At 37.6% G+C, this 27169-nt stretch overlaps 1 protein-coding gene across 5 annotated transcripts in view; it reads left to right on the top strand.

The window, feature by feature from the left end:
• Positions 1 to 27169, top strand: part of VPS41 (VPS41 subunit of HOPS complex) — a 120461-nt gene that overhangs the window by 23891 nt on the left and 69401 nt on the right. For 3 of the 5 annotated variants that reach the window (XM_068201591.1, XM_068201600.1, XM_068201617.1), the window contains 3 exons: positions 304 to 411; positions 3443 to 3520; positions 23330 to 23404. In XM_068201591.1, the coding sequence (XP_068057692.1) occupies positions 304 to 411; positions 3443 to 3520; positions 23330 to 23404 (261 nt within the window). Of the gene's footprint in view, positions 1 to 303; positions 412 to 3442; positions 3521 to 16949; positions 17080 to 23329; positions 23405 to 27169 lie in introns of those variants that run through there. The other 2 variants (XM_068201626.1, XM_068201607.1) reach the window with 2 other exon arrangements.

The following is a 27169-nucleotide window of genomic DNA, read 5'->3' as shown; positions in this document are numbered from 1 at the left end:
TAAGTGCCTCCTACAGCTAAATTGACATGCTGCTATACAGACTTTGCACTCAGAACTTTGGAGTAAAAAGAAAAACCAGTAACAAAAAAGCACAGCCCAAACCCCTTCAGATGATTAAACTGTGAAAGTTTGGCTTTTGATTGTAATGGCTGCTGTGAGGAGATCGCAGTGATCCATCTTCGCCTGTTGCTGTGTGATCGTTTTGGGATATCTTTTAATTTGTTTTTATCTAAAATAAACTTTTAAGTATTTTTGTTGTTTTTTCTCTCTTGCTCCCTTTTCCTTACACTCCTGAAAATTTAGGAAGATGAGAGTGAAGAAGAACCTAAGCTCAAGTATGAACGGCTTTCTAATGGAGTGACTGAAATTCTCCAGAAGGATGCAGCCAGCTGCATGACAGTGCATGAAAAGGTATTATGTGGCTTTGTCACTGAGATAGCACTTCTGCTCGGTTTTATATATTTATCTGTGCTTATAATACATCAGTATATTTCTGTGTAGAAGTGATGCCAAATCTAGAGTTGCACTGCAAGGTAGCAGCAATGTAAACAAAATTCATCATTAACCTGGATTGAGAAATCCACATTTTCTCAGTGATAAAACAAGTAGTTCACTTGGTTCAATTAACAGCAGATCTCTCAGAATCAACTCCCTTCTTGTTTGTATCAAGCATTTTTTCAGTGGGGAACACATTTTCTCAATGAGGAAGTGAGGTGGGAATTCAAGATGCAGTGATTTGTTAGATGTTTACATAAGCTAATAGAAAAATGCTTACTCGGATTTAATTATGAACAGTATTAAGAACTGCAATCAGAATACAGTCCTAACTTTTATTTATTCAGAAAGGAAGTTGGTATATTCTGTGCTTATTTGTACAGCTGTGTCAGTAAAGACCAACTTGATCATGCCAGGAGCTTAGCATATATTTGGCTGTAGAAGACATGTTAGTACAGTATAGAAGAAAGCAATTAATGTATTTTTTGTTTGCTTTGGCTTTACTTTTGGGGGGTGTCGTACTAACACTTCCCTGTCCCCCTTCCCTGATTCAGTATGTTAAAAACAAAGAGAGGAACTGCACATGCTAGAGATTTTGATGTATGAGAGGGAGGATAAGGATAATGTAATAGACGATGCAAAGCAAACAAATTTTAAAAATCATTAATATTTTGTTCTTAGAAGGTATAAACTTCATATGCTTCTTTAGTGACTTAAACAATTGGTTTTGTGTTTTATAAGTTTTTTGCTCTTTTATACATGCTGAAAAACATTTTAGAATATTGAGGCATTCTGAAGTGCATCTGAAAGTGTGAGTTAACGATTTGTCAACTATTAGTATGTAAAACATAGTAGCTATTTTCTGAATGTATAATTTTTCATAGCCAGTAGTATCTCCTTAACAGTTACTGTTGAGGGATCTATCTTTATTTTTTGGCTATATTTTTAGATTGACTTGTGCTGTGTTTCTTTTCCTCTGAGGACTGTTGCTATGGCTCAAGAGGCTCTTAAGATGAAGCTTGTATTTTAACTGTGTGAATGAAAACAATAAGTCTTTTTAAAATGTTTTTGACAACATAGAATTACACAGATATTTGGAAAATTGGCAAGCATTTCCTCTTTGTCTGTGGCCTGTTTCTGTTACCTTTTATTCCTGCATCTCAGGTAAATTTTGAAAGCCAAGAGTTTAACAGGATTTTTCTATAAGGATGTGCACAGATACAGCTTTTGCTACAGGGTCACAAAGCGTGACAACACAGGAAAACTGCTGAAGTATCTCAGCACTTTCAGTTTTCCAGCAAACTAGATACACTACTTATGAGAAGAATCAATATTGTTAGAAGCCAGGTACTGCAGTCTTTTAGGAATAGGTCTCTTGCAACAGAGAAAGGAGCTGGGTTATAGGTTTTGCAACAGTATTTCTGTTTCATTCTGGTTGTTTTTTTCGGGATTTTTTTCCCTGAATGAATAGAAAAAGCCCTGCTAAATGCTATCATTACAAAAATTATACAGTAATATGTAAAATATGATTCTGACTAAAGCAGTTTAACTTTGCTGGGAATCCTGAGATCCGGCTTCTGCATTCAGACTAATTTCCCCCCAGAATTTTTTTTTTCATTTTTGCTGCTAAAGCATCATATTTTCACCAGGCTTGCTGTCTGCACCGGATGACTAATCGTCATGGCACCTGGTGCATTCAAGCAGGCCTGTGCAGTGGAATAGTCATACCTAGTTATGTCTGCACACCTGATGTTTTATTAACCAGTATTGATTTTTTTACCCGGGGGACTTTTTTCTTCCTGAAAAAAGGCAACCTTGCAGGAGTGAAAGACATTGCAGGGAATGAATTTCTAATGAACCCCTTCTTTCCCTTTCTTGCCTCCTTTTAATGTAGCTTCATATTTTAAGTGCCTGAACAGAAATTTCATTTTAAGCAATTCCATTTTGATAAATCCTTTTAAACCTTGACTTTCTGTAAGGTTATTTTTTAAAGATTGTGCTGCCTGACTGACACGCTTAGCAGTGCCTGTAAATTTGAGCATTTCATTATAGGTTGCAATGAAGCATGCTCACATGCAGTGAAATACAGGGAATTGAGTAGCCTAGACTATTTCAGTAATGCTGAAAGTGGGAGGGTGGGGGAAGGGGAAAATAAAAGAAACCTCTGTCATAAATAAAGTAGTACTGAAATTCTATCTCTTCTGTTTAGGTGTAGTTCACAGGGTTCAATTAACAGCAGATCTCTCTGAATCAGTTTCCTTCTTGTTTGTATCAAAATAAGTTTGTGATAGTATGGATTTATGTTGAGATTTCTTTATCTTGCTACTATTTTTTAGAATTAAACTCCTGAGATTTCCAAGGAAATGATTTGTCTTGGGAGTATTCTATTTAGGAATGTTATTATGTGAAGGAAAGCAAACCCAGGAGTTAATCTGTGTGGTTAAGTGCACTATCATAGACCTTCCATAATTCAACTGTATTTTACCAGTGGCTTACAGTTGGCCTTTTGCTGTGTTTGAACACTTTGTATTTATTTTAATAATGAAGGAGAATTAAAAATAAAGCTCAAAGGAAACATTAGGATTGAAACAAAGCTGCAAAAAGGATCTAGGAACTATTTCAGATCTCTGTTCGTTCTTGCTCCCATGCTGCATTTTTAATTTGCTGCCACAGTCCATCAGCTGGTGTATACAGACTGCAGACACACCATTAGTTGTCAGTGGATGAGGGTCCTCATGACTCATTCTGACAGCTAACTTGCACTATCACAGTTATATGGATTTGAAGCCCTGTTTTATTATTTGGGTGCAGTTAAAATAACCTTTCTATATAGAAAGTGGTGGGCTTTTTTCTTTTCCCCAGTGTTGCTAATCCTGGAGTTCATTTAGCATTGTAGTATTTCTTGTGGTGTGTTTGTGTTTATGTAATCAATCTCTTTCTTTCACAGTTTTTGGCACTGGGAACACATTATGGCAAAGTTTATTTACTTGATGTCCAGGGGAACATCACACAGAAGTTTGATGTTGTAAGTATGATATTATTCAAAACCCATTTACCGGGATGTAAAACTGCTGCAATGTACCAGTTAACACTCCTGTTGCGATAAGTTAGTTAACACTCTTGTTACACCTGCAACTACACTAATGCATTCCATAACATAAAAAACAGTGTATGGTCTTGCAAAAAGAAGTTATGCTGGATGGCTTTGTGGTGAGCACATCTCAGGTTATATATAGTAAACTTCTTCATGAAGCAGAAGAGGAAATAAATATTTATGATTGCAAGTGGCTATTAAAAATGGAACCCGGAAGCTCATTACTTCAATAAGGCATGAACCTGTTCATTAGGTGACTACTGTCAGTTATTAGTTTGTGCACTATCACCCTGTCTGCTTGCCACAAGTAATTGAAAACTGATTGCCTTTCTGGCTCAGTTTATCAATTACAAATAAATAATGCTAATATTTTATGTAAATGTTTTGAAATTTGAATTATTAAGGGATTGTATTGATTGAAGGAAAAGAAGAAGCCTTTTTCCTTATTGTGGTTCGTGGTATCAGAGGAATAAAATGCTAAATTTAAAGCTGTGTTCTGGAGTATTAAATGTTCCTTTTTATTGTGGATATTAGTTCATTAGTTTCAAATTCCCTGACTTTCTTGGGGAGTGGAAAGAAAAGAACTAGAAATAATTTTCTCCTCAGGTCATCAAAAATTCTAGTAGCCAAACACTGGTTTTTCACAGCAGTGTGAGCATTAGCCATAGAAACCATCACAAGATGTGGACATGTTTGCAAAGAGAATATATGTTCTAAAGCTGACACAGCTGCATGGAAGGGGTCAAGCATTTGTTTATATTTTTGAAAAATCTAATTATGAATTTTGCAAGGGACTAGGGCATAAACTTAAGTACAAACTTAAGGCACAGCTCTTGAAGGAATTTGTAGATTTAATTTTGGTCAGATTGACAATGACCTTACTGGGAATTTATTAAAGTCAAACTAATTATGTGCTTCTATTTCTTTTAATTTTGTATGATCATCAGCCCTGCATCTGGGAATGCTGACTGCATTTCAGAAGAGGAAAAGCTTTTGGTGTCTCCCTTGCAGTTCTGATTACTTTGCATGCATACTTCTTGATAGAGTTTCTCTGGGAAGTAGGAGAAATTCTCTATTTGAGGCAGGTCAGATTAAATGTACCTGAATTATTCTCTTCATCGCTGCATTAGAAGACAGAGTCAGAGATTGACTCAGATGAAGTGGAGATTTTGTATTGAGTCTGGCATTAACTGTCCTAAACTTGTATTTGTTTCATTCAGTGTAAGGTGCTTGGAAAATTGTAGTTGTAGAACAATCTTCTTCTGTCCACCACCAATGCCTTGTTCCCCCACACTGGTTCCAAGAGATTAAATCTTCCTTCTGTAAAGACTTAGGGAACTGCCTAGGTGTAGAGAAAGGAACAAGGGGACCTGTTACCTTCCAAAGTCTATAAAACAAAATCCCTGCATTCTCTTTATACCCACCCTCCCAAATTTGCTGTTATTTTCTTTGTTTTTCTTTGCTAAGAAATCCTACCAGTGCCTGCTGGGAGGGTGGTTTCTTATGAAGTTAGTGTTGGACCATAAAGTTATTTTCTGCTCAAAGATGTTACTTTTCCAAACTTAGCCTGCTTCAGGATGATTTTGTGTCTCTTGTAAAGATGGCAGTGATTTCTTTTGAAACTATTGTTAGAGTACAAGCTGCTTTTTGAGCTGGAGAATAGGAAAAATAAATGTGTCTTGGATTCTATTCCTAATGTCTATATCTCTTTTTGTAATTTGTAATGTACATGTCTCCAGTGCAATAGATTATATCATGGATTAGGTGGCAATGGTGCTTCTTTTTTCTTTTTTTCCCTCTTTTTTCTAGTTTGAAGAAGAACGATTTTTCTCTAGCACCACTTGTCTTAAAAGGAAATCTTTTTCAAGGAACTACTAACTGTTGCAGAACAGAACAGGCTTTGCTTATGTGAGAAGAAAGCAGCTGTATGATGTACATGGGTGCTTAAGCTGAGAAGTTTTCTGAATTAATAATGTCAGCTGCTGAACCCTTAGACAGTTTATTCTGTTAATTATTGTTATGCCAAAATATTTTCCTTCAAACCCGAACTTCTCAAGATGCTGGATTTCAGACTAGAGGCATCACTATCAAAACATTCAGTGGCGGTGTTCCTTCAGTTCTCTCCTACTAATGCCTCTTTATTGTCTCTCCTGGGAATTTGCATTAAATTATTGTCATGTTTAAAATCCCAAATAAAACCTAACCCTTTCTTGAAAAGAAAGGGAATTACTTCCTGAAGTCACACAGGGACATAGCATTTCTTGTAAATGTGCTGGCAAAGACTGTTATCACTAGTGGTGTTTTTTCTTGTTCTTTTTCTCTGATCCAAAAAGAGCAAATTCTGTCTCAGAACCTTTTTCATTGGTGAAATGGCTTATACAGCTCTATCTTGAAGTTGTTAATAGAGGAAGTACCTGTTGTTACTGATTATTGGAAATAAATACAGAATTTTTTCTGAGTAAAATAGCAGTATTACCACTGAAATATTTTAATTGTTTGCAGTAAACAGTGTACCTGGGGAGAGTCTTTTATGTATTTTTCCTTTTGAAAGGACCTTTTCAGCAGATGTTTTCTGTCTTGTGGCATTGCAGAAATTGATAGTAAGGATAGCAATGTGATGCCCTTTGTGTGACATAATTCAAGGAACTGTACTTCACTGGAGTCTTTATTTTTCAGGGGGTTGTTTTGGTTTTTGGTTTTTTTGAAAAAAAAAGCTGGGACATGAAAAAAATAATTATTTTTCTATACATCTGTTAGATGTGTAATTAGCAAAAACAAACCATACATGGGAAACTTTAAAAGCTACTAGATCCAAATACTGTTAGTGTGTAAAATAAACCAGAATTATGCAAGAGGGTTTTTTTTTAACCATTAAAAAAAATCATTATAATGGCAGGTTCATATTAAATATACTTAGAAAATACCATTACTGCTCTCATAGTCCTCTTGATTCCTGTTTTTCTTTCCTAATTTCAGGAAGCCATGTTAAAGAAATATAAATGGGCTTGGAAATTGAAGAAATAAGAATTTTGCTTTTATAATTAATCCTTTATTTTCCATAATGACTTGCATCTGCATTTGAGCCAAATTGTAAAAAATTGAAAAGGTACTGATATCAGAGGATTTGCAGCAAAATGAGGGAGAAAATTCACCAGTGTGTTGCATTATTTCCAAAATGGCCAAGTTTTGAATGGCAGCACTCCTTTTGAAGAGCGAATGCATTTGTCATTTTAATTTGAGCTAAAAACAGCTGTAAGAAACACGAAAATATAAAGCTTGGCATTCCTAGAAGTTCTGCTATTGTAACACACTTCTTTGTTTATTGTTTAAAAAACCTTTTAGGACTGCACTTCTTGATATCCATAGCAGCAAATCAATGTGGTTATCCTGAATCACAAATACTGTAGTGTCTACTCCATTTTGACCCATAAATATTCAGAGAGGCTTCAGTGAAATTCATGTAAAAAACTAAAAATTATTTTCAGAAGGAAGTCTTACTCTCATCCAGCTCTTCAAGTATCTAATGCTGAATCCTGTGCCAAGTGGACGACTAGTCTTTTCAGGCTTCCAACTCCTCTTGTCAACAGCAGTGGAAACGTGTGCTTTGAAACTGTTGTAAGGTAATTGTGGTTTGGGGGGAATTGAGACAGGAATTGGGAGGCTTTGGCCTTCTGTGTTGCTTGGTATCTCAGCAGTTGTGTTTGTGCACTTGTTGTCCCTCTCTTCTCTGCCTAGCATTTCTGTAGTTCTTGCCAGGGTGGCTTGTCTTTGACAATGTCATCTGCCTAAGATTAACTGGTATACATCCTCAGTAATGTATGTTTGACAAACTGCTGTTCTCTTGTATTAGGGTTCAGTGCATTGAGTGAGATGAAATGTGTCAAATACACTGAAAATTATTACTAAAAGGCAACAAGAAGAGGGAAGAAAAGCCTGCTAATTCCTCTGACAAAGGATGATGCAGGACTGATTCACAGCATGTTAATTCCAAATGTCTCTCCATCTTTCTTTCCTTCTTAGACTGTCTACAATTTATTCATATAATTATTGCCTGAACTGACATCCTGTGGATTAAGGATTTGTAGATATGAAGAAAGCTGTACAAACATGTTTAGTTACATAACAAATCAAAAAGCTTTCAAAGGGCAAGAAAACCTGTCCCCATTCTGGTCTTCTCATAAACATCAACCTTAAAGCAAAAGTGGTAAGAAGTCTTGGATGGTGCCAGTGATAGTCTGTTAGAAGGGAAAAGATTACCTATTTTATAAGTAACAAGGATTTAAATGTTTAATGCATTGATGGTGTTTCAGTAGTGATGCATGAGTCTAGAAAATGATGTAAATAGTGTTTTAAAGCTTTTCTTAATACAAAGAAATTGAAGTCCTTTTAGCATGCAACAGCTTTTATGAGCTATTGAAGACTGCTAGTTTCAGAAAGAAACCTCCTCACAGCATATCTTTTTACAATGTATTTCTTTCCTTGCCTTGTGGTTTGGTTTTTTTTTTTTTGTGATTGTCTCACATTGCGTAGCACTAGCTATTTAATGACTGGTTTTTTATTGGAGTGATAGTACTCCAAAACCACTATGTCATCTCTGCTACCTTGAAGGCTTGAAAGGGAGTTCCTACTGTGGTGGTATTATTGCCCTTGGGTGTATTGAACTTACAGCACTCACCAATCTCTGGACCAAGACCTTGCTTGAAGGTCAGTCTGTGGCCTGTTGGTTTTGCTGATAACTCAGCAGGTTGCAAAGAAAACACCAGAAGTTTCAGTTGACTTGTTGCCTCCTGGCAAGAGTTCAATTGTTAACAAGAAAAAATATTTCTAACAAAGAAACAGCTGTTCTTAAGCAGCAAGTGATGCTGCTAGTAACGATACAAAACCGACTAACTGCTGCAGGAGATCATCAGCAACATCTTTCAATGGGGAAGGTAACTTAGCTTTTCATTGTATAATGAAGTTGCTTTGGATGGAACTTTGCATGAGAGTTTGAGACTAAGATGATATAAATGTCACTTACTTTGACAAGCTGCTTAAAAATCCCTGTTTACTACCTTTAACTACATCATTTTAGTTGTTAGTGTCAGACTATGTAGGAAAACTTAGGAAGTGAGGCAACAGACTTTAAAGATCTGGGTAGCTCTGTGTTAGGATTTGCATGGTGTTACTGTGCCTGTTAAATTTGAAGCTGAAATCCTGTTTTGTTTACAAAACCAAGTGGGCTAATTTAAGTGATAGTTCCAGAAACCAAAATAAAAATTATGGTTTTGAGAGAAGCAAGTGTCTATGCAAGGGACAGGTTTACTTCTCAACCCTGGGACATCCCACCCAAATAGGTGTTATATTTTTATGTCTTAAATGCTTTATGCCAACTGCTAACTCTTTCAAATGGAAAAAAATGATACAAATGTCATCTTTTGGGATTTTTGTCTTAAGTCTTGAGTGTCTACACCCAATTTAATATCACTTCTGCTTCTGTCTATTTGTCTTTTCATTTTAACTGCAAAGGATTTGGAAATCCAAAGGTTTTTACAGTAGTTGTGGGAATAATTCAGATGGGTTTTGAGTCTGGCTTTGTGGTATAAAGGCTTGGAAAGTATGTTTTATATGTTTATTCTGCTGCTGTGCTTAGGTTGCTTGTGACATGAACTGTTTCCAATGGGAACTGTGGAGCTATTGAAGATTAGGAACTATCTTTGGCAGGAGTTGTGTTGTACCTGTGGTATCTTGCCTAGACTGGCAGAAATTGGGGTGTCATGACCATTATTCTATAGATCTAGAAAATCTTCTTGTCTGACAAAACTGAAATAAGAAAAAAAACTTCTTGTACATGTTATACACATCATCTTTGTACCATTGTATCTGACTTTCCTTTGAAAGGAGTACTGCTTAAATTTTTAGTTAACCAAAAAGATCAAAGGGATATGGAAGGTATTTGTTATTAATAGAAATGTTGCATGGAATATGGATAAAATGTGGGAGTTCTAAACAATTTTAGAATCACTTATGATTAATTTTTACAGCTCAAAACTGAGGCAAGTGTCACCGTTTCATTCAATTATTCTTTCAAGCTTGTAGTTTCAATAACTGTAGCTTAGTGCAGAATAATGTAAAAAGATTAGCTGGAGGTATGAGTTCAGTTACAGAAAGTCTTGTATGGTGCAGTCATTTATTTCTTGAATGTTGCTAGCTCATACAAGTCAGATATGTGCTTGTACTGCAGCAGACAGTAACATGTATTCTGTCAATATAATTAATTTCTGTTGAAGTATAAAGCCCATGTACTTTATCAGCTGATTCTGGAATAGCAATTGTTTCTGCCTTCTCTTTTGACCTCTTGACTAGCAACTTTGTTGCCCATGTACCTTTTTTAAGAAGGATTACAGCCCCATCTTTAGAAGAAATGTTTCTTCTAGAACTTCATTACCCTTCAAATGCGTATTGTTTTCCTCTTTTGTTTTAACATAGAAGCATTGGAAGAAGTCTCTTTTTTTGTTCTCCGGTATCAATCACTTTACCTCAGTCTGGGTATCCCCTGTTTGTCAGTTGCATTTCATGACCAGCTCTAAATGTATTACATTTAAGGTACCTTAGCAACCCTCTTTAGTGTCACTGATTTCAGTAGAAATCTCTTATGTCACCTTTTAATGAGGTAAAGGACTGTGATTGCATACTGTTCTGTCAGAAGCATCTAGACATAGAGAATAGTTCACTTTCTCTTGACTTGGTAGGGTGCTGTCATATTCTGCATGTTTTTTTCAAAAAAAAAACCTGAAGCATTGAATAATCTAGGGTGAAGATATTTTAAAAGGGGAGAATGCTAAACATGAAGGACATTAAGGACATTACTACTGTAGTATTCCTTACAGCATTTGAAAGGGCAAAGTTTCTGATCTGTTTTATTTTTTTCACCAGACCTTGTTGCCTCTTATTTCTATGGAGGATCAAACAGAGGACCTTACTGTAATTCTGCCAAGTGAATTTACATGTGTCACTTTCAAACAGTTTTGAACAAAATTATTTGTGATATTATTGAGATACATCAAAATCATCAAAACAGTTTGGGTTTTTTCCCTTTTAACTCTTTCACCATCCAAGTGTAGTAATATTTTCTGTTTGAATGTGTATAACATCTCAGGACTATTTAGAAAGTGGACCACTGTGCCAAATAGCTCTAGAGTTTTATTGGCACCAATGAAACAGCTAGTTTCAGGTAGCACTAATTAAGTGTTTTCATGGAAGACTGATAACTGAGATATGCATTTTCTAAAACCTAATAACACTTAAAAGTATAGGGAGATTTGGAGAGGTTTGATTGTGAGCTAGTGTATTGCTGATTCCTAGGGCTGTTTTCCTTTCAAATGGGGTATTATACCTGGATGGCATTTTTGTCCATAGGGAATGCAGGCACTTATGTGCATATATAGAATAATAGTAGTTTGCCTGTCAGAATTATTAAGACTTCAGGCATTAATAAAATATTATTTACATTAGAAAATGTTTTCCTGGTTAGAAAGACTGAATTCTGGAGGACAATGTTTTTTATACAAGTTGACATTAATGATAGAGCTACAGCCCTTTGTTTCCATTAACAATAAAAATACAGCACTGTTAAAAATAGATAATGACATAACAGGGGCATAATATGATGAGCAAAACATGAAGGGAAAGCCAAGTCGTTTTTTCTATGGGGAAGATATTATTGATAATGAATTTAAAATTCTAATCAAGATTCCTTTCTGAAGGATGAGACTTACTTGTTTTAAAAGACGTGCCAGTGTGTATAGTACTTTATTGCACTTGTGATGGAATATTAAACATGTGCAGTCCAGATTTGACCAGTGTCTGGTGTTGATACCCTCAGAATGGCTGCTGATAAAAGTATCTACTGTCAAGTGGCCATCTCCACTGTGATGCTGTTGAAAAAGTTAGTTTCACTCAGTGTCACACAGAGAAAGAAAGGTATAAAAAAATGTCAGAAATTGGTATTTTGGTGTTGGAAGGTTCACCACTGTAATCCTAAACTGGCTGCTAATTGAAGTCTAGTTGTTGAAGGTCTTGGCAGTTTTATGGATAGGAGCTTTGAAATGTGAGCAGTGTAAAGATGGAGTGAATGAATCTGTTTGCTTTTTTGATCTACTTTAAATAAAGTTTATGATATGCAATCAAATGTACACTTCACTGGTATTGAAATAGAGCCTCTTTGTATGTAAATGCATTGAGCAACTTGCACAGGATCAATTAATCTTCATATTTAGCCTTCCCTATTGTACTGTCACAATGAGGATATGGCATACAATATATTGCTTACAGTAAATTACAGTGCAGTTCATAATACACAGTTTATACTTGTGTGAGTACTCTCTATCTCCCTCTGTCTTTATGGTTTGCATATGTTTTTAGGATCCTGACAAGAATCAGACACCCAACATTAACTGAGTATCTCTGGTGGACTTATGAGACTTTGCCAGATGTTTATAATTGCAAATAAAGAAAGTTCCAGAGTTGGTGTCCAAAGAGAATACAATGCTTTCAGTAATCAGAAAATGTGTTTATTATTGCATGTAGCTCTGACTTAGGCCAATTTGCATCAGTGTTGATAACTGAAAGTTTACATGGAAAATGATACTGCAGGTGTAGGTGCTGGCTGAGTTTGAGCATTGATAACCCAGTGTAAAATTTAACTATGCCAGGAATATGACTACTTATGTTGTTTTCAGCCTGGAAAGGGAATTCATTTCCTTATAATATTTCTACATCTCTCTGATTCCATCAGTGGAGATCTTTTCACTGTTTTCAGTAGCCACTGGGTTTGGATCATTGTTTGTAGCAGAGTGGTTGACAAGCTAAAATAGTTGGAAAAAGTACTTACTGAAGTTTTCCATTGTAGGAGCTTACAGAAAAAAAAGAGAACTGTGAAGGAAATAATGGCCTTGTTTGGAATGTGTGGAGAAACAGGGTTTCCAGGCTGCATTGGGTGATGTCCTCTATCTTGTGTTAGGTCAGAGGGTGGGATGAGCATCATGGCTTTTCAGGAAACCTTCCTGGAAATTATGTTGGCACAACAGTGCATGAGCCCTGAGCAGAATTGTCAACAGCCCCTTTGCTTCTTCAAAAGTTGTTTGGTGGAAGCACCAATAAAATAATCTCTAAAAAGAGAACCTCTCCTGACAAGAGCTTTCACTGTATTACCTGCTTGGTCTTTTTCATTAGTCACGATTCTGAAATGTGGTTTATCAAGAAATGGAGTCAAATCTCATACTTTCCACTTCAAGGATGGAATTCTACAAAAATTCTGTTGAATATATTAATGACAGTGGTGGTGGTATTCTGTTAGAAACAAGCAGTGAAAGTGTCCCTTAAGTTACATCCTCAGAGTTTTAGATGTGTTTTGGGGACTGTTCTTCAAAGCCCATTTTAATAATTCAGTAGCCTCTCTTGAAAGTTTATTTTTAAAGATGAATTCTCACAAGTTCATTGTGTTTGGCAAACTATTCTGAAAAGAAAGCAGTTACAAAAATTGGTGAGGTGAATGTCCACATTGCCTGGAATAGTCTTTCTCCCCAGGGCGTGTTGGGTTTTCCAGGGAAGGTATATCTATCACCAGCAGACTTTCCTCAGCCCTCCCCCTGTACTTCAGCCTTCTCCATGTCTGTGTGATTGGGAATATTGCTTCATATTCTCATATGGCTTTAATACACAGATAGCAGCAAGGAAGTAGGGGAAGGCTTAGGATGTAACATTGTTAAGAGCCCTACAGTTATACAGAGAATGGCAAAGGGGACCTGGGGGGAGAAGGAAATGGGAGTTTGTGTACTTTTGTACAGAGTTCCCAGGAGGATATCTCCTTACACAGCAGTGTTTTAATAGAGATTTTTCTTTGGATCCATCGGGAATTAGATAACAATTCAATTCTGCTAGGAAGTAGTCTAGGCTTTCAGTATAGATTTGGTTTTGGTAATAGTTCCATCAATCCTAAACAAGTATTCTGATTATCTAGTAACTGCTAGAGATTTAGGGAGATCCCTTGTTAATATTTTTTTTTCCCTTGGATGGTTTCTTCCTTCTTAGTCCCTGCAGTTGACAAACAAGGTTAAGGGATTCACTGATGTGGAAAATATTGAAATCACTATAGACTTTTTGTTCTTTCTTACTGTCTTAGACTATATATGAGAGACTTCTTGTCCTTATATTCCTTTAGTTTTAGACAAGCTTTTGAGATCTTTCTTTTTTGTAGCTAAGGTCTGCCTTCCTGCAGACAAGATAAAAGTTAATGTTGTTACTGTTCTGTGTCCCAGATCTTGTCACTCCCCCGAGCCTTCCCTCTTTTCCTTTTCTTCTAACCAACATAATCTCCCATTTTTCATTTGGAGAATGACAGATTCAAGAGTGTTACAAGAAATGCAATGGAGCAAGACTTCTCACTTACCAGAATTTTGCTGCTAATATTGTTGAACTAAACATCTTTGGTGTGGATATTAGTAAATTTTCAGCAAATGAAACTTCAGGTATTGTTAATATGGAGTATGCTACTTGGTTGCAGGCAATGGTGAACATCTTTAACTCCTACAGCTGCATTTTCAATTTAGACCTTTGTGCTACTGTGCTTTGTTTCTCAGCAATGTGTAAATACATACACATATGTATTTGTTTCTCAGGTATGTGTGTACTTCTGTCTTTTTATGGGTAAATCATGGTACAGCATCAAAATTTGTGTTTTGAGTTGCTTTTGCCTGTATTGCATGAATGAAATTCTACAAATATGTGAAATACATGTGAGTCAGTGCGACACTGCAGCATTTGGGGCAATAAAAGTGCATGGGTTCAGTTTCTTTTTAAAGACAGTTCCTCAGTACAAGAGATCTCTGGGTATGAGTGTTTTGAAGTCAAAAGAGATGAGACACACAAAATATAATACAGTTGTGCATAGCTGTTGCTGAGGATTTGGGATGCTTTTCAAAGCAAGTTCGTCATCCTACATTGAGAAAGGTTTGTATTTTGTGAGGATCTTAGCTTAGTTATGGCAATAACTGAGGTGGTTTCTGTTTGCAAATCAGTATTTTACACTTGAATACCTCCACCATGGTAGAAATAATACAAATATAATAATGGTTGTCCATCCTCCAGTAGGCTAACTTATAAAACCATGGGTTGATCAATAATATTGCTGTACATTGGAGCCTTACATGCTTATTTATGTGAATGGCATGCAGATGAAACATGAATAAGTGAAAAGTAGACACATTTAGGAGGCAGGTTTTTTATTACAATGCAACTGTGTACATACAATTTGCCATAGTATGGAGAAGAGCTACATAATCATTATGCAGATCCAGACGATACTTATGTAGCAGAAAAGACTCTTAGGTGTTTTTCTCCCTTCAGTATATATGTGTATGTGTATGCACAGTGTCGTGTCCCCCTGAGAGAAACTGCAAGGAGTTCTTTTAGAAATGGATGGTCAGGAACTAAATTAAGCCAAATAAGGCAAACATTGTATCTGAGAACTTTTTATTGGTAAGAAAAAAAAAAAAAAAAAAAAAAAAAAAAAGGAGTTGCCCAAATGAAAGAGGGCTGGAAAAGACAGAAGTAAGGAAAATGGAAAAGGAGTGAAGGAGTGGGGAAGAGGGGAGAGAGGGAGAGGAGACAGAGAGGAAAAGAGGGCGTTGCCACCTGCGAGTCATGGGGAAGTGCCGCCGGTGTCCAGGCGGCGGGCGGTGTGCACGCTGCCTGCCCGTGGACGGGCTGGCTCTTAACGCGCCTGCGCGACTCTCGAGGAGGCGCCACTTCACAGGCGCGGCTCCCGCGACGACGGCACCAGACGCGCAGAGCAGGCGCTCCGACCGGAGGTTCAGGACCCTGGAGAGGGTCGGGGCGAGCATCGCAATGCGGGGCTGGATCGGAGCAGCCGGGTTGAACGCAAGTAGCTCAGGCAAGGATGCGCGGGCGAAGCGGCAGGGCCATGGTCAGGGACACAGGGAGGCAGGACAGGCGCGAGGATGACCAAGAGCCAGCGAGGGCAGGAGAGCCAAAAGGCAGGCTGGGGCCAGGGCAAAGGAGTGAGCGAGCAAGCCAGCAAAGGCACAGCAGCGAGCAGCAGCAGGCCCCTCAGCAGGCTGAAGCCGAAGGTAAAAAGCAAGTCTCAAAAGCCCCTGGCCAAAAGACAAGTTCACAAAAAGCATAAAACCTATAAGCCTCCAAAAGCAAAAAAGCATAGTCTTCAAAGCCCCCCACAGCTCGTGGTGCAGTTACTTTTTATGCTCTCTGGCTCTTCCCAAAATCTGCCTGCTGGCAGGAGACCATTGGCCAGTCCAACCTTCCATGGCAGTCCTTTGGTGGAGACCTTTCATCGTCTGATTGGAGAAGCCTCTCTGGGGAGTTCAGTGTCTTCTACTGACTGTCCCATGGGAGGAGGTGAAGTCCTGTGTTGCCAGGTGAAGTCCTCCCAGAGACAAGGCTTCTTCAAGTTGCCTCCTGCATGTGTCAGATGTGCAACCCCTCCCCCATGTGCCTCTGACAATCAGTATTGAGATAAATCAAAGTTAAATTGGTTCCTCACAGATAAATAATTATGTTTAAATTAATTTAGGAAAAGTTTATGAAAAAAAAAGAGTGGATGAAAGCACTGATTAAGGGGGTTGTAGAAGTGATGGGAACCTCTTGAAGTAAAATGAGCTTTGCTGTAAGTATGATTGAACACTGCTTTGCTTTTCACACTCCTAAAGTGCATGTGGTTTGCCTGCAAACCATGGCTAAAAGGCATGAAGTCACAGACAGCTATTAAAATGTTTAGATTTCTAGCTTGTAAATACTGCATTTCTCACAGAATTGGAGTGAAATCCAGTCTTATGTTTCATGTTCATTCACTTCAAATCCATTGGGATGCAGCATTTGTGAAAGAATCAATTATCCATTTGTTAGTCGGGGGAGCTTTACAAATTATACATTAGCAGATTGATTTCTCAGGTTCACCGTTGGGGGACTGATTGTATAAGGTGGGTTGATGATGAGTGTCAGGGGAGAAGGAGTTGCCACAAAGAACACAAAAGAAGCTTTCTGAGTGGCCGTGAATTTACTCCTAATTGAAGAGCTGACTTAATCCATAGTAAGAGCATTTATTTCAAGCATTTTACATTAGGTAATTGATTATCACATGAGGTGCATTTGCTGCTAGATATTTGATTTTCCTTTGCTTTAAATTTAGGATTTTGCAAAAATCTGCATTTAGATCTTTATCTGCTAGATGTCTGCTAGCTTTCTCTCCTGCTACCTAAACTTCTCTTTCGTCCATTAAGGTAGCAGGGTTTTTTTGTTCTATAGTGTCATCTTGACTTATTGATTTTGAACAGTCAAACTTACTTATGTTGTCCAGAATTCCAAACATGTCTCCATCAGAAGGAAAACTGCAGCTAATAGAAATTCAGCTGAAGGTATTTCTTCCTTCTTTGCTGGTACTTCAACAGTGTATGAAATTCTGAAGCTGTTCCCAGGTAAATCATTTAAGTGTATTTCCATTTCTAACTAACAGGATCCACCTCATTGTGAAATTTGAATTATATTGCTTGAGATATTTAGTGTGTATAATTATCACTTATACAGTACTGGAAGTATCATTCTGATCACAAAGTAGTCGTGTTTTTTTACTTGATTGGCCTAATGCTAGGGATCCTGATTAGGTAAAAAAAAGATTACCCAATGTAGTGCTAATAAAATAACAAATAGTAGCTTTTTCAGCATTTTATATACAGATGCCTGTGGTTTTATTACATGAGGTTTAAGATTATATAATCTCTATTATGTCTTCTAAATTTTAGATTCTTTTACATGTTAGAGTTTTTTTCCAACACCCATTTAAAATACCTTTACAACAGTCAAGTGACCAAACCCCAGTGTGTATCGTGGTTCCAACTGTATTAAATAATCAGTCCTTCAAATTATGATGAGTTAGTGACTACTTTTGTCTTCTCTAACCTTGAGTGATTCTTCATCTTTTGTAGACATGTAAAGGTGGATTGTGCAGGAGGGGCATTTATTCCTTTACTGTAAAACCAAAGCCTGTTGTCTTTTGTCAGACAAATAAACTCATCAGTGGGTTAGCTGGACAAAGCTTTAAAAAAAACACAAGGGAAAGGCAGTTGTAACTTCATGCCTGAGTTTATAACATTTAATAAAACACAAAAATTAAAAGCAAGGTGGGAGGGGGTGACCCACAATATTACTTATGTTCCTCCATTCTAAAATATCAAAATTATCTACAGGGTGTTGGATGCAATGAAATGCAATTAATTTTGATGCAATTTAATTAAATTAATTTAATGCAATTAAAATTGAAATAGTAAGTAGCTTTGCTGACTGGCACAGAATTATATTTAGACAAATGATGGTTATGAAAAGAAGAATTAGAGCTAATTCTGGAAGGTACACTTTGGTTTATATATTATATTTACCAATATTATCTGTGGTCTTTTCTTTCTTATTTCCTGGATAAGTTGAGATCTTAATTCTCAAACAGATTTCCAGTGGAACATAGTTCTGGAAATCATAGGCTTGACAGTTATTTAACTCTGAACAAGAAGAGTCTGGTATTAGAGTTCTTCCTGAAACTTTATTTTAAAATGCATGTAAAATTCAGCCTGGACTATCATGATCTATCATAATTTTCTGACCTCCACAGAAAGTTCTGACTTGTAAAGTCAGCAAACAGGGTAATAGTCAATGTGCTAGTTTAACGTGAGTACAGAAAAAAATTTGCTCTCTGTTTGCTTTGTCTTGTGTATATCATTTCCTGTCGAAACTTAGCTAGAGGTTTGTGGAAATGAGCAGGTCTCTTTTAGTTGAATTTAGTTATTTTCCCTGATTGTCAACTGTGTATGGTGCAGACAAAAAGGAAAAAATAATAGGAGAAAGAAAAAGTTAATAGCAACTGATGTAGGTGTTGGGCGTGCAGAAGGCATTTATAACAAATTGCTACTTATACATGCTATTATGAAATACTGTATCATTGAATTTCTGTTTAGAAATAGAACAAGTCTGGAATTACTGTGTGCTATTTTGAATGTGGGAAAAATGCAAATACTCTGGAATCATCCTTTTTTTCCATTGACAACATCCTAGAATCTTAGAATCACAGAATGTTAAATGGTTAGAATGTAAAGATTACGTAGTCCTAATCTCCCCTGACATGGGCAGGGACACCTCCCCCTGGACGAAGTTGCTCAAGGCCTTGTTCAGCCTAGCTTTGAACAGTATCAGGGTTGGGATATCCACAACCTCTCTGGGCAACCTGTTCAGTGTCTCACCACACTCACAGTCTATAATTTCTTCCTAATATCTAACCTAAATTTCCCCTTTTTCATTTGTACTCATTACTCCTTGTCCTATTATTGCAGTTCCTGATGAAAAGTCCCTCTCCAAACTTTCTTGTAGGTCCCTTTCAGATACTGGAAATTGGCCATGAGGTCTCCATGCAAACTTCTTTTCTCCAGGCTGAACAGCCTCTGCTTTTTCAGCCTGTCTTCATAAAGGAGGTACTTCAGTCCTCTTACAAACTTCATGACCCTCCTCTGGACTTGCTTCAACAGTTTCATGTCCTCCTGATGTTGGAGACACCAGAACTGAATGCAGCATTCCAGTTGGCATCTCACATGAGCAGAGTAGAGGGGCAGAATCACCTCCTTTGACCTGCTGGCCACATTCCTTGTGATGCAGCTCAGGACTTGATTGACTTTCTGAGCTATGAACACACACAGCTGGCTCGTGTGGAGTTTTTCATCACCTGTCAGCCCCAAGTCTTTCTTACTAGGGCTGCTCTCAATCACTTCTCTGCCCAACCCATTGGTGTGTCTGGATTGCAGTGACCCAGGTGTAGTGTTGGCAATGAAGAGAGACGGAGACTCCATGAAATGGTCAAAGAATCCAAATTTATTGTGAAGTACAACTGCTTATATACTTATTCGAGGAAGACTAGTAATGTTTTACTACCAGGATTGGTAGTTATCAAATCTCTTATGCTAACCAGATCCAAAGTCCATCATCTGTCTTGTGTATCCCAATAGTGTAGGACCTTGCACTTTGCTTTGTTGAACTTTATGAGGTTTGCTTCAGCCCACGTCTGTCAAGGTCCCTCTGGATGCCATTATCCCTTCCCTCCACTGTGTCAACTGCACCACACAGACTGGTGTCATCAGTGAACTTGCTGAGAGTGCACTTGGTCCCACTGTCCATGTCACCAACAAAGATGTTGAACAGTATCGGGCCCAGTATGGACACCTGAGGGACACCACTCATCACTGGTCTCCATGTGGACAATGACCCATTGACCAAAACTCTGTGTGTGTGGCCATCCAGCCAGTTCTGTATCCACCAAGTGGTTCATCCATCAAATCCCTGTCTCTGAAGTCTGGAGACAAGGAAGTCATGCAGGAGTGTGAAACACTTTGCATTTAGCCCAGGTAGACAATGTCAGTTGCTCTGCCCCTGTCCACCAACACTGCAGCCCTGTCATAGAAGGTCATCAAATTTGTTAGGCATGATTTTCTCCTTGTAAAACCATTTTAGCTGTTGCCAGTCACCTCTTTGTTGGCCAGGTAGCTTAGCACAGTTTCCCGTAGAATTTGCTGTGTGACCTTGCCTGGCACAGAGGTGAAACTGACTGGTCAGTAGTTCCCCATGTCTTCTACTTTTCCCTTTTTAAAAATGAGGATTATATTTCCCTTTTTCCAGTCATCAAGGACTTCACCTGACACAATTTTTCAAAAACAATGGATAGTGGTTTGGCAACTTCATCTGCCAACTCCCACAGGACCCACAGATGAACCTCATTGGGTCCCATAGACTTGTGCACATTCAGGTTCCTTAGATGGTCTTGAACCTGATCCTCTCCTACAGGGGGCTCAGGATCTTCATCCTCCCAGTCCCTGCATCTGCTTTTCTTGACTTGGGTGGCATGGCTGGAACACTTGCCAGTGAAGACAGAGGCACAGAAGTCATTGAGAACCGCAGCCTCCTCTTTGTCCAGGGTAGCCAGGTCTCCTATTTTCTTCCCACATTACCCCTAGTCTTTCTTTTGCTTGCCACATACCTGTAGAAGCCCTTCCTGTTATCCTTAGTATCCTGCAGGAGAGGTTTTGCTTTGCTGAGCACTGTTAATTACCTGAGTACAATCACACATTTAATCTCCAAAGTATTGCCATATGGCTTTCAAACCAGATCACAACAGATTAATTCCATCATCCTGATCCTCATCTTCAACGTTTATGTGAAGATAGCTTATGTAGTCCACTTTACCTATTTTCTACATTTCATTTTTTCAGAATCGAGCTTTATTAAAGCCATTTGACAGGAAAATAGGAATAGTGTGGACTGTAGGATTGAGCCATCAGCTCCTCTGGTGTGTCCTGTTTTGTGTCATTTTATTTTGGGTTTTGTTGCAGTTGCATCTCCAACAAGGCCCATCACACTGAAGTGCTGCCAGATCTGCTGTTGCTGTGATGTCAGCTTGATGGTGGATGTAGTTGCTGGAGTAATGAGAAGAACATGACCAGTTGAATGCTGTACCTTAGTGTATGATCCTGTGCCAAGACAGCACTACTGAAGACAGACATTTTGTCTTTGCAATTGCAAAATAATAAACGAAGAGAAGAAACTTAGTGAGAAAGTTGTGGCAATGGCAACTTAGATGCAGCCCAGAACCAAAAAACCCATGCCACTTCCATGATAAACTCAGTTAAACTTTCTATGCTTGTCATTTCAGAAGGCCAGAGGTGTTCCTGGTTGTAGAGGGAATAGTGCAGACATGCTAGCTTTTTCCCCATGCCACCCCCTAGACAGAGGCAAAGCCTTCTCTGGCACCTTGATGAACAAACCAGAAATGTAGAAAGGCATTTTTCAAGGCAAGGCAGGAATAAAAGTATATGCTGTTTGTGAAGATTGTCTAGAAAGTCAGACTGACAACTGATACATCTTGCCTTACTCAGCATCCTCCTGTCTTGGAATTAGCCGATTCTGTGTGTAATATCTGAGAACAGGGCTTTTACAAGGATGGTGGCTACACCATCAGGTTGATGGACTTGAGCTGTACTCCTGTGCTGGTACCCCCTAAATATGACAGGAGGAACACAGCTGTGGGATGTGCACCAGCTGCCTGCACTGCTAGTCATGCACGGGTGTCTGATCTTGAAATGTAGCAACTCAGCATAACCAGTCTGTGGCAAACGAAAATACTTCTGGAATACGTAAGTCAAAGAAAATTGGTTTAAATTCCCAGTGAACTTCTTTGCAAACAACACACCATAGAAAGACCACTTTGTGATAGGCAGTAATTGCAGTATTTCCAGGTGCCATTTTGTGGTGAGACCAAGAGTTACATATTCTGCACACAAGAAAGCAGGAAAGCAAATGGGCAGTATAATTTTCCCAACTCATCAGGCAGCTATGGTAGGGTTCAGTTGTTCAATCAACCTTGATTATAAAAAAGCTTCTAGAAAATATGATTTGGGCATATGCTCTTTTCAAAGTGGATGAGAAGGAAGCTTCCTTTCTCTGAGTTGGAATTTGTTGTGTGTGTGAAAGATTATGGGGAAAAAAAACTTTCCAAAGGGTGTGAAAACACCTCGGTTTATCTGCTGTAGAATAGCCCATGTGGACAGTGTGTTTTTATATACTTATTATGTACTTTTAATGCAATTCCGACTGCCATAGCATATATAAGGACCTGTGATACTTCAGACACAGTTGTGTAGCATCTAATGTGATCCCACAACTCCAGTGCTCTTCCAGTGACACTTTATTTTTACACAAACATAGGATGGATTTCTTTTATCATGCTCAGAACTACAGGAATTGTCTAAGTTGTGGTTCAATCCATTAAATATTTTATGAGAATAAGAAAAGTGGTTCTTAAAAGTGTGAGAGACTTACGTGTGTGAAGATCCATCAGTGATTCTTGAAATGATGAGTTATTTGTTACAGAGGGTGAAATCAGGATCATGGTACATAAGAAGTTTCTTGGTATGTGAATATAATTGAATTGGGTTTTGTATGCAAGAGGATATGCATCAGGTTATCCAAATGATGTTGTAAATTAGTCTTCCATACCTCAGGTATGGGTAGCTGTTTAAGATAAGTCAATGGTAGCAGATTCTGTCTAACCCTGCCAAAAGTATATTTGGATAAGGAAGAGAAAATTTATTAAATTGGGATGATTTTCAGGCTTTTCTCCATATTTGTCTAAGAACAAGTAAACTTATGTTGCACTTCAAGACCTTCTAATACTCACTTCTAAGAACAGTATTAGAGCCAAAAATGAAAGTAAGAGAATGAATATTTGAAGAAACAAATAATTACAAGCCTAGCCATCAGACCAAACTAGAAAAATTCCCAGTTGCCCTGATGCCTGTGTGGTCACCATATTTTATCCAAAATTTTGATGGCAGGCACTAATAGCCATGGTGTGCAGACACGGATGCTTAAGATCTGGCAGCCTGGCACTTCATGGGAGTTCCAGCATCCTGAGGTAAATGTAAAAGGAAAGTCAAAATTTTGGAGTTAGGCAGAAGGCTGGAAAGAAGGCTGTCTTTTGGCTTTGTCATAGAAATATATATTCTGAGAGGATTTTTTGATTCATGCAACTAAACATTACTCTGTCGTTAACATGTTAATCTTTCAAAGTGCATGGAATGTTAAAGCATGTCATTGGTGATGTAACTTTAAAAGTATTTTTTCCTTGTCCTCTTTCTCTAGAGTCCAGTGAAGATAAATCAGATCAGCTTGGATGAAAGTGGAGAACACATGGGTGTTTGCTCAGAAGATGGGAAGGTACAACAAATCTCTTTATATATTTGCTGAGATAGCAGGTAGTCCTAGTATTACACTAGGATAATTGTGATAACCTGTGGAATTGATTCCTGCATTGCGCACCACTAATTTGACCGTACCTTTTGAGAACTGAACTCACCTTTGATTACTCAAAATTAAAGTCAAATATATTTTGCACAAATACGCTATAGGAAAAGTAATTACAAGAATGTCAATAATGTAACTGCTATTAAGCTGATTAACAGCTGTGACAGGAGGACACATCAACTCAATCATTACTGCTGTGCCAGTTATACTTCATTGACTACTCTGCTGTTCCTGCAAGACAGTAGTTTAATGCCTTTCTGCTATAAATCCACAAAATTGGATTTTGTGGACATGATTTCTGTGGGCTGGTGGTTTTCATTTTCACACACTTTATGAATGTTTCTCTTGAATTACAGAATCTTTTGATAAACAATCATAGTTTAACAGAAGAACGAAGTGTCTTACAACAGCCACATTAAATAAATGTAAAATCAATATATGTACAGTTTCCAAAAAAACTGACACCTACTTCCTTGACTGAGGACATATATCATTTGTGTAGTGTATAAGTAACAATTATCAGTGCTTCTTGGGAATGTTGAGCTGTGACATTTAGTGGTTTTGGTGATTGATTTTCCAGTTAAAAGAATGTCTTTTTGTTTTTTCAGTGGATGACAGTATTTTCTAATGTTGGTTTGCAATGATAAAATTCTAATGCACAGAGTGTATTTAAGCTTCTTTTTTAATATAGTGCCCATATACAAATGGAATGCATTAAAAGTAATTTAAATGATTTCTCAATATCCAATTTACTTCTCATGAGAACATTTCTTACACAGTAGACGTGGGGGAGGAGGAGTGTTGGTAATCTTAATGTTGCATTCAGTTGAAGTTCTTTAAATTAAGATACAGCTAGAATGTGCAATAGGAAAAATGGGGAAACAACTCCTTTAGACTGTATGCATATGGGTTTTTTCATTACAAATAGAGTTGTTTTTTTCCTCAACAGGCAGGCAGCCAGTTTGTGTATCCAGGCCTTTTATTTCTGAAAGATATCTTGGTGTCAGTATCTTGGCACAGTAATTAGGATACTAGTGCCTATTTAAAGTGGTTATAGAATTTTACATCCTGTGTGAAACACCACAAGTGTATTGTATTTGTCTAAGCAAGATAAGGCAAGGATGAGTAATTGCGCAAGCTAATGAAAATGTTGAGCTAGCATTGTTGGTTTGTTTTCCTATGGTGTTGGGGAGCAAGCACTCACCTGTAAGGGGTCCTCAGATGTGACTGTGGATGACTGTCAGTGATCCGCTATGCTGCAGTGAGACTGCAAGCCATACATATTTTTTTCGTTTACTAAACTAATATTAAATATACTTATTTAATTTCAGAAATACTGAAAAACCCATAATCACTACTCTGGTGTGGCTCTGTTTGAAAATACTTCAATACTTTAAATAGTGACTCTGTCTTCATTTAGTGAAATAGCAGTTGTGGATCCAGTGTGTGACATTACATACTATGTAAGGCAGTCTAAAATACAGTCCCATGGCCACAGGGATGGAGTATCACAGGTAAAATATTCAGCATATTTGCATTCATAGAGTCCAGGGACATTGATACTTCACCATATTCTACACTTGTGAAAAACTCATCTGGAGATTTAAAAGATCTGGGTATTTTAGAAGTTTGATTTTCCATATGATCTAGAAAGACACGTGTCTGTGAAATAATCCACCCCTAAAATTGATTAAAATAAATAGTTTTATATTGTGCTACTATATAAGAAAATGGCAGATTCCCAGCCAAATAATGTAGCACTTACAGATTCCGGTCATAACAAAAGTGTTACTTTCATTCCTTATAGCTCTTTCCTTACAACAGTGGGAGTGTTGATATTGTAAGCAGTTAAAATACTTGTACAAGTAGTTACAATGTCTTCATTAACTTGATTAAATATGTAAAAGTGGTGAAATCCCTTTAAAAAAAAACAAAGGGGAAAATCCAGTAAAGCAGAACAGTAAAACAGTTTTCTTAAATCAGTCTTAAACAAAAAAGCGGATGTAATGAAGAGGCCTGGGAATTTTGAGTCAGCTGCAAGTATACTATACCAGTTAATGAAGATATGTTCTCTTTTGCTATAAGCATAGTGCATTTTCACATATCAAAGTGGATCCAATATGATAGAGATGGAAACCATTTATTTTCTTGCAGGAAGGCCTTATGATGAGAACATCTTCCTCCTCGTCTCTGTTCTGCTGGCCGATATATTTTATTTTACTACTTTTTTTTTTCTGACTCTCAAACTAGATTTAATCTAGCTTTATAGACTGGGGGAAGAGCACAGAAGCACAGTTCAATTTTCTAACCCTCTTCTTGACAGTCAGCATACAGACCCAGTGTCAAAACCTGTCGCATGTATGTCATGCATGTCCAACAAATGCTTTGGGAGCCACTTGCAGCTTTTATGTACTACACATTTGATTCTTTGAAAACCTTCCTTTCTAATGAAGTCAGCTGCAGCTGATCACCACTGGCATGGAAAGGAGCAGAAATCATAACCAACACCAACCCTCTAGTCTAGCTGCTGGGTATTGAAATGTTGGGGTATAAGAGAATTTTGGTGCTCAAATAAATAGAACAGGGAGCAGGCTGGCATCCTCAGAATTGTGGAGATTTTTAGATTGTTTTTTTGTGTTAGTTTTGTATGTAGTTTTGTATACTATCTTGAAAAACCTCGATATGACTCCTGATTTTGCTACAGCTTCCATGTCATTACATAAGAAGAGTGTAATTGGCACTTTTATTCTGGCTTGTAACTTTCTTTATATGAAGAAATACAAAGTATATTGAAAAGCCATGTACTTGCATATTTTAGTGTCATCTCTAATGCCTGTGACAACATTGATATTAAGAATATCTGTGAATTACATTGATATTACATTGATAATTTTTCAAGAAACTAATGGCTTGTTTTCCTGCCTTTTGATCACTGAAGGTTGCTTACTTTTTCCACATGTGGAAGCAAGGAAGCAGCTAAGTCTGGATGCACTGGAGTGGTGACTTCTGGATATTTAAAATCAGACAGGACTAGCAAAATGTAGTGGAATTGTAAAATCGTTTTTCCAGCTGCCTAAGAGCATCGTGAACAGAGTGGGCATGGAAAGCAGAAATAGATAAATCAAATATAGGTTTGTAATAGCAAAAGAATCACTTTCTCTCTGAAGAATATGAGACATTAAGAACTGTTACATGACGTCCCTAGAGTGACAACATGTATTTTTTGTGGAATTGTTTTTTCCTCTTAGCTCACTCCATGTTGTTGTCATACTCCAAAAGAAATATCATATTGTTGTATTCAGTGATGTATTAGGAAAATGTTGAAGGCACTGTTGCTAATTTTGATTAATTACTTTTGAGAGGGCTGTTTTGTAATTTTTGAGGATTCTGCTGTCACTGAATATGCAGTGTTATGTTTTAACCATGTATTTTCTTTTTTTTTTCTCCTTTCTTTTTTCTGTCTTATTTTCTCTTTCCTCTGTTTCTTACTTTGTGTAGGCTATTGTATTAAATATGGTGTGCCAACTAATGAAAACAAAAACCCAGAAAGCAAAATCCTTTAGACATCAGCCCAAAGGTTTTCGAGGCTTACAGCCAGGTCCAATTCAAATACAAGCCTTTGGCTGGCTTACATAATCACAGCTTTGTGATACATCTCACAATCTCCAAATATTGATT

This window comes from Anomalospiza imberbis, chromosome 1 (assembly GCF_031753505.1).
Source record: "Anomalospiza imberbis isolate Cuckoo-Finch-1a 21T00152 chromosome 1, ASM3175350v1, whole genome shotgun sequence".
Classification (NCBI taxonomy): Eukaryota; Metazoa; Chordata; class Aves; order Passeriformes; family Viduidae; genus Anomalospiza; species Anomalospiza imberbis.
Note: the sequence above shows the minus strand (reverse complement) of the source record. Positions and strands in the feature narration are given on the sequence as shown.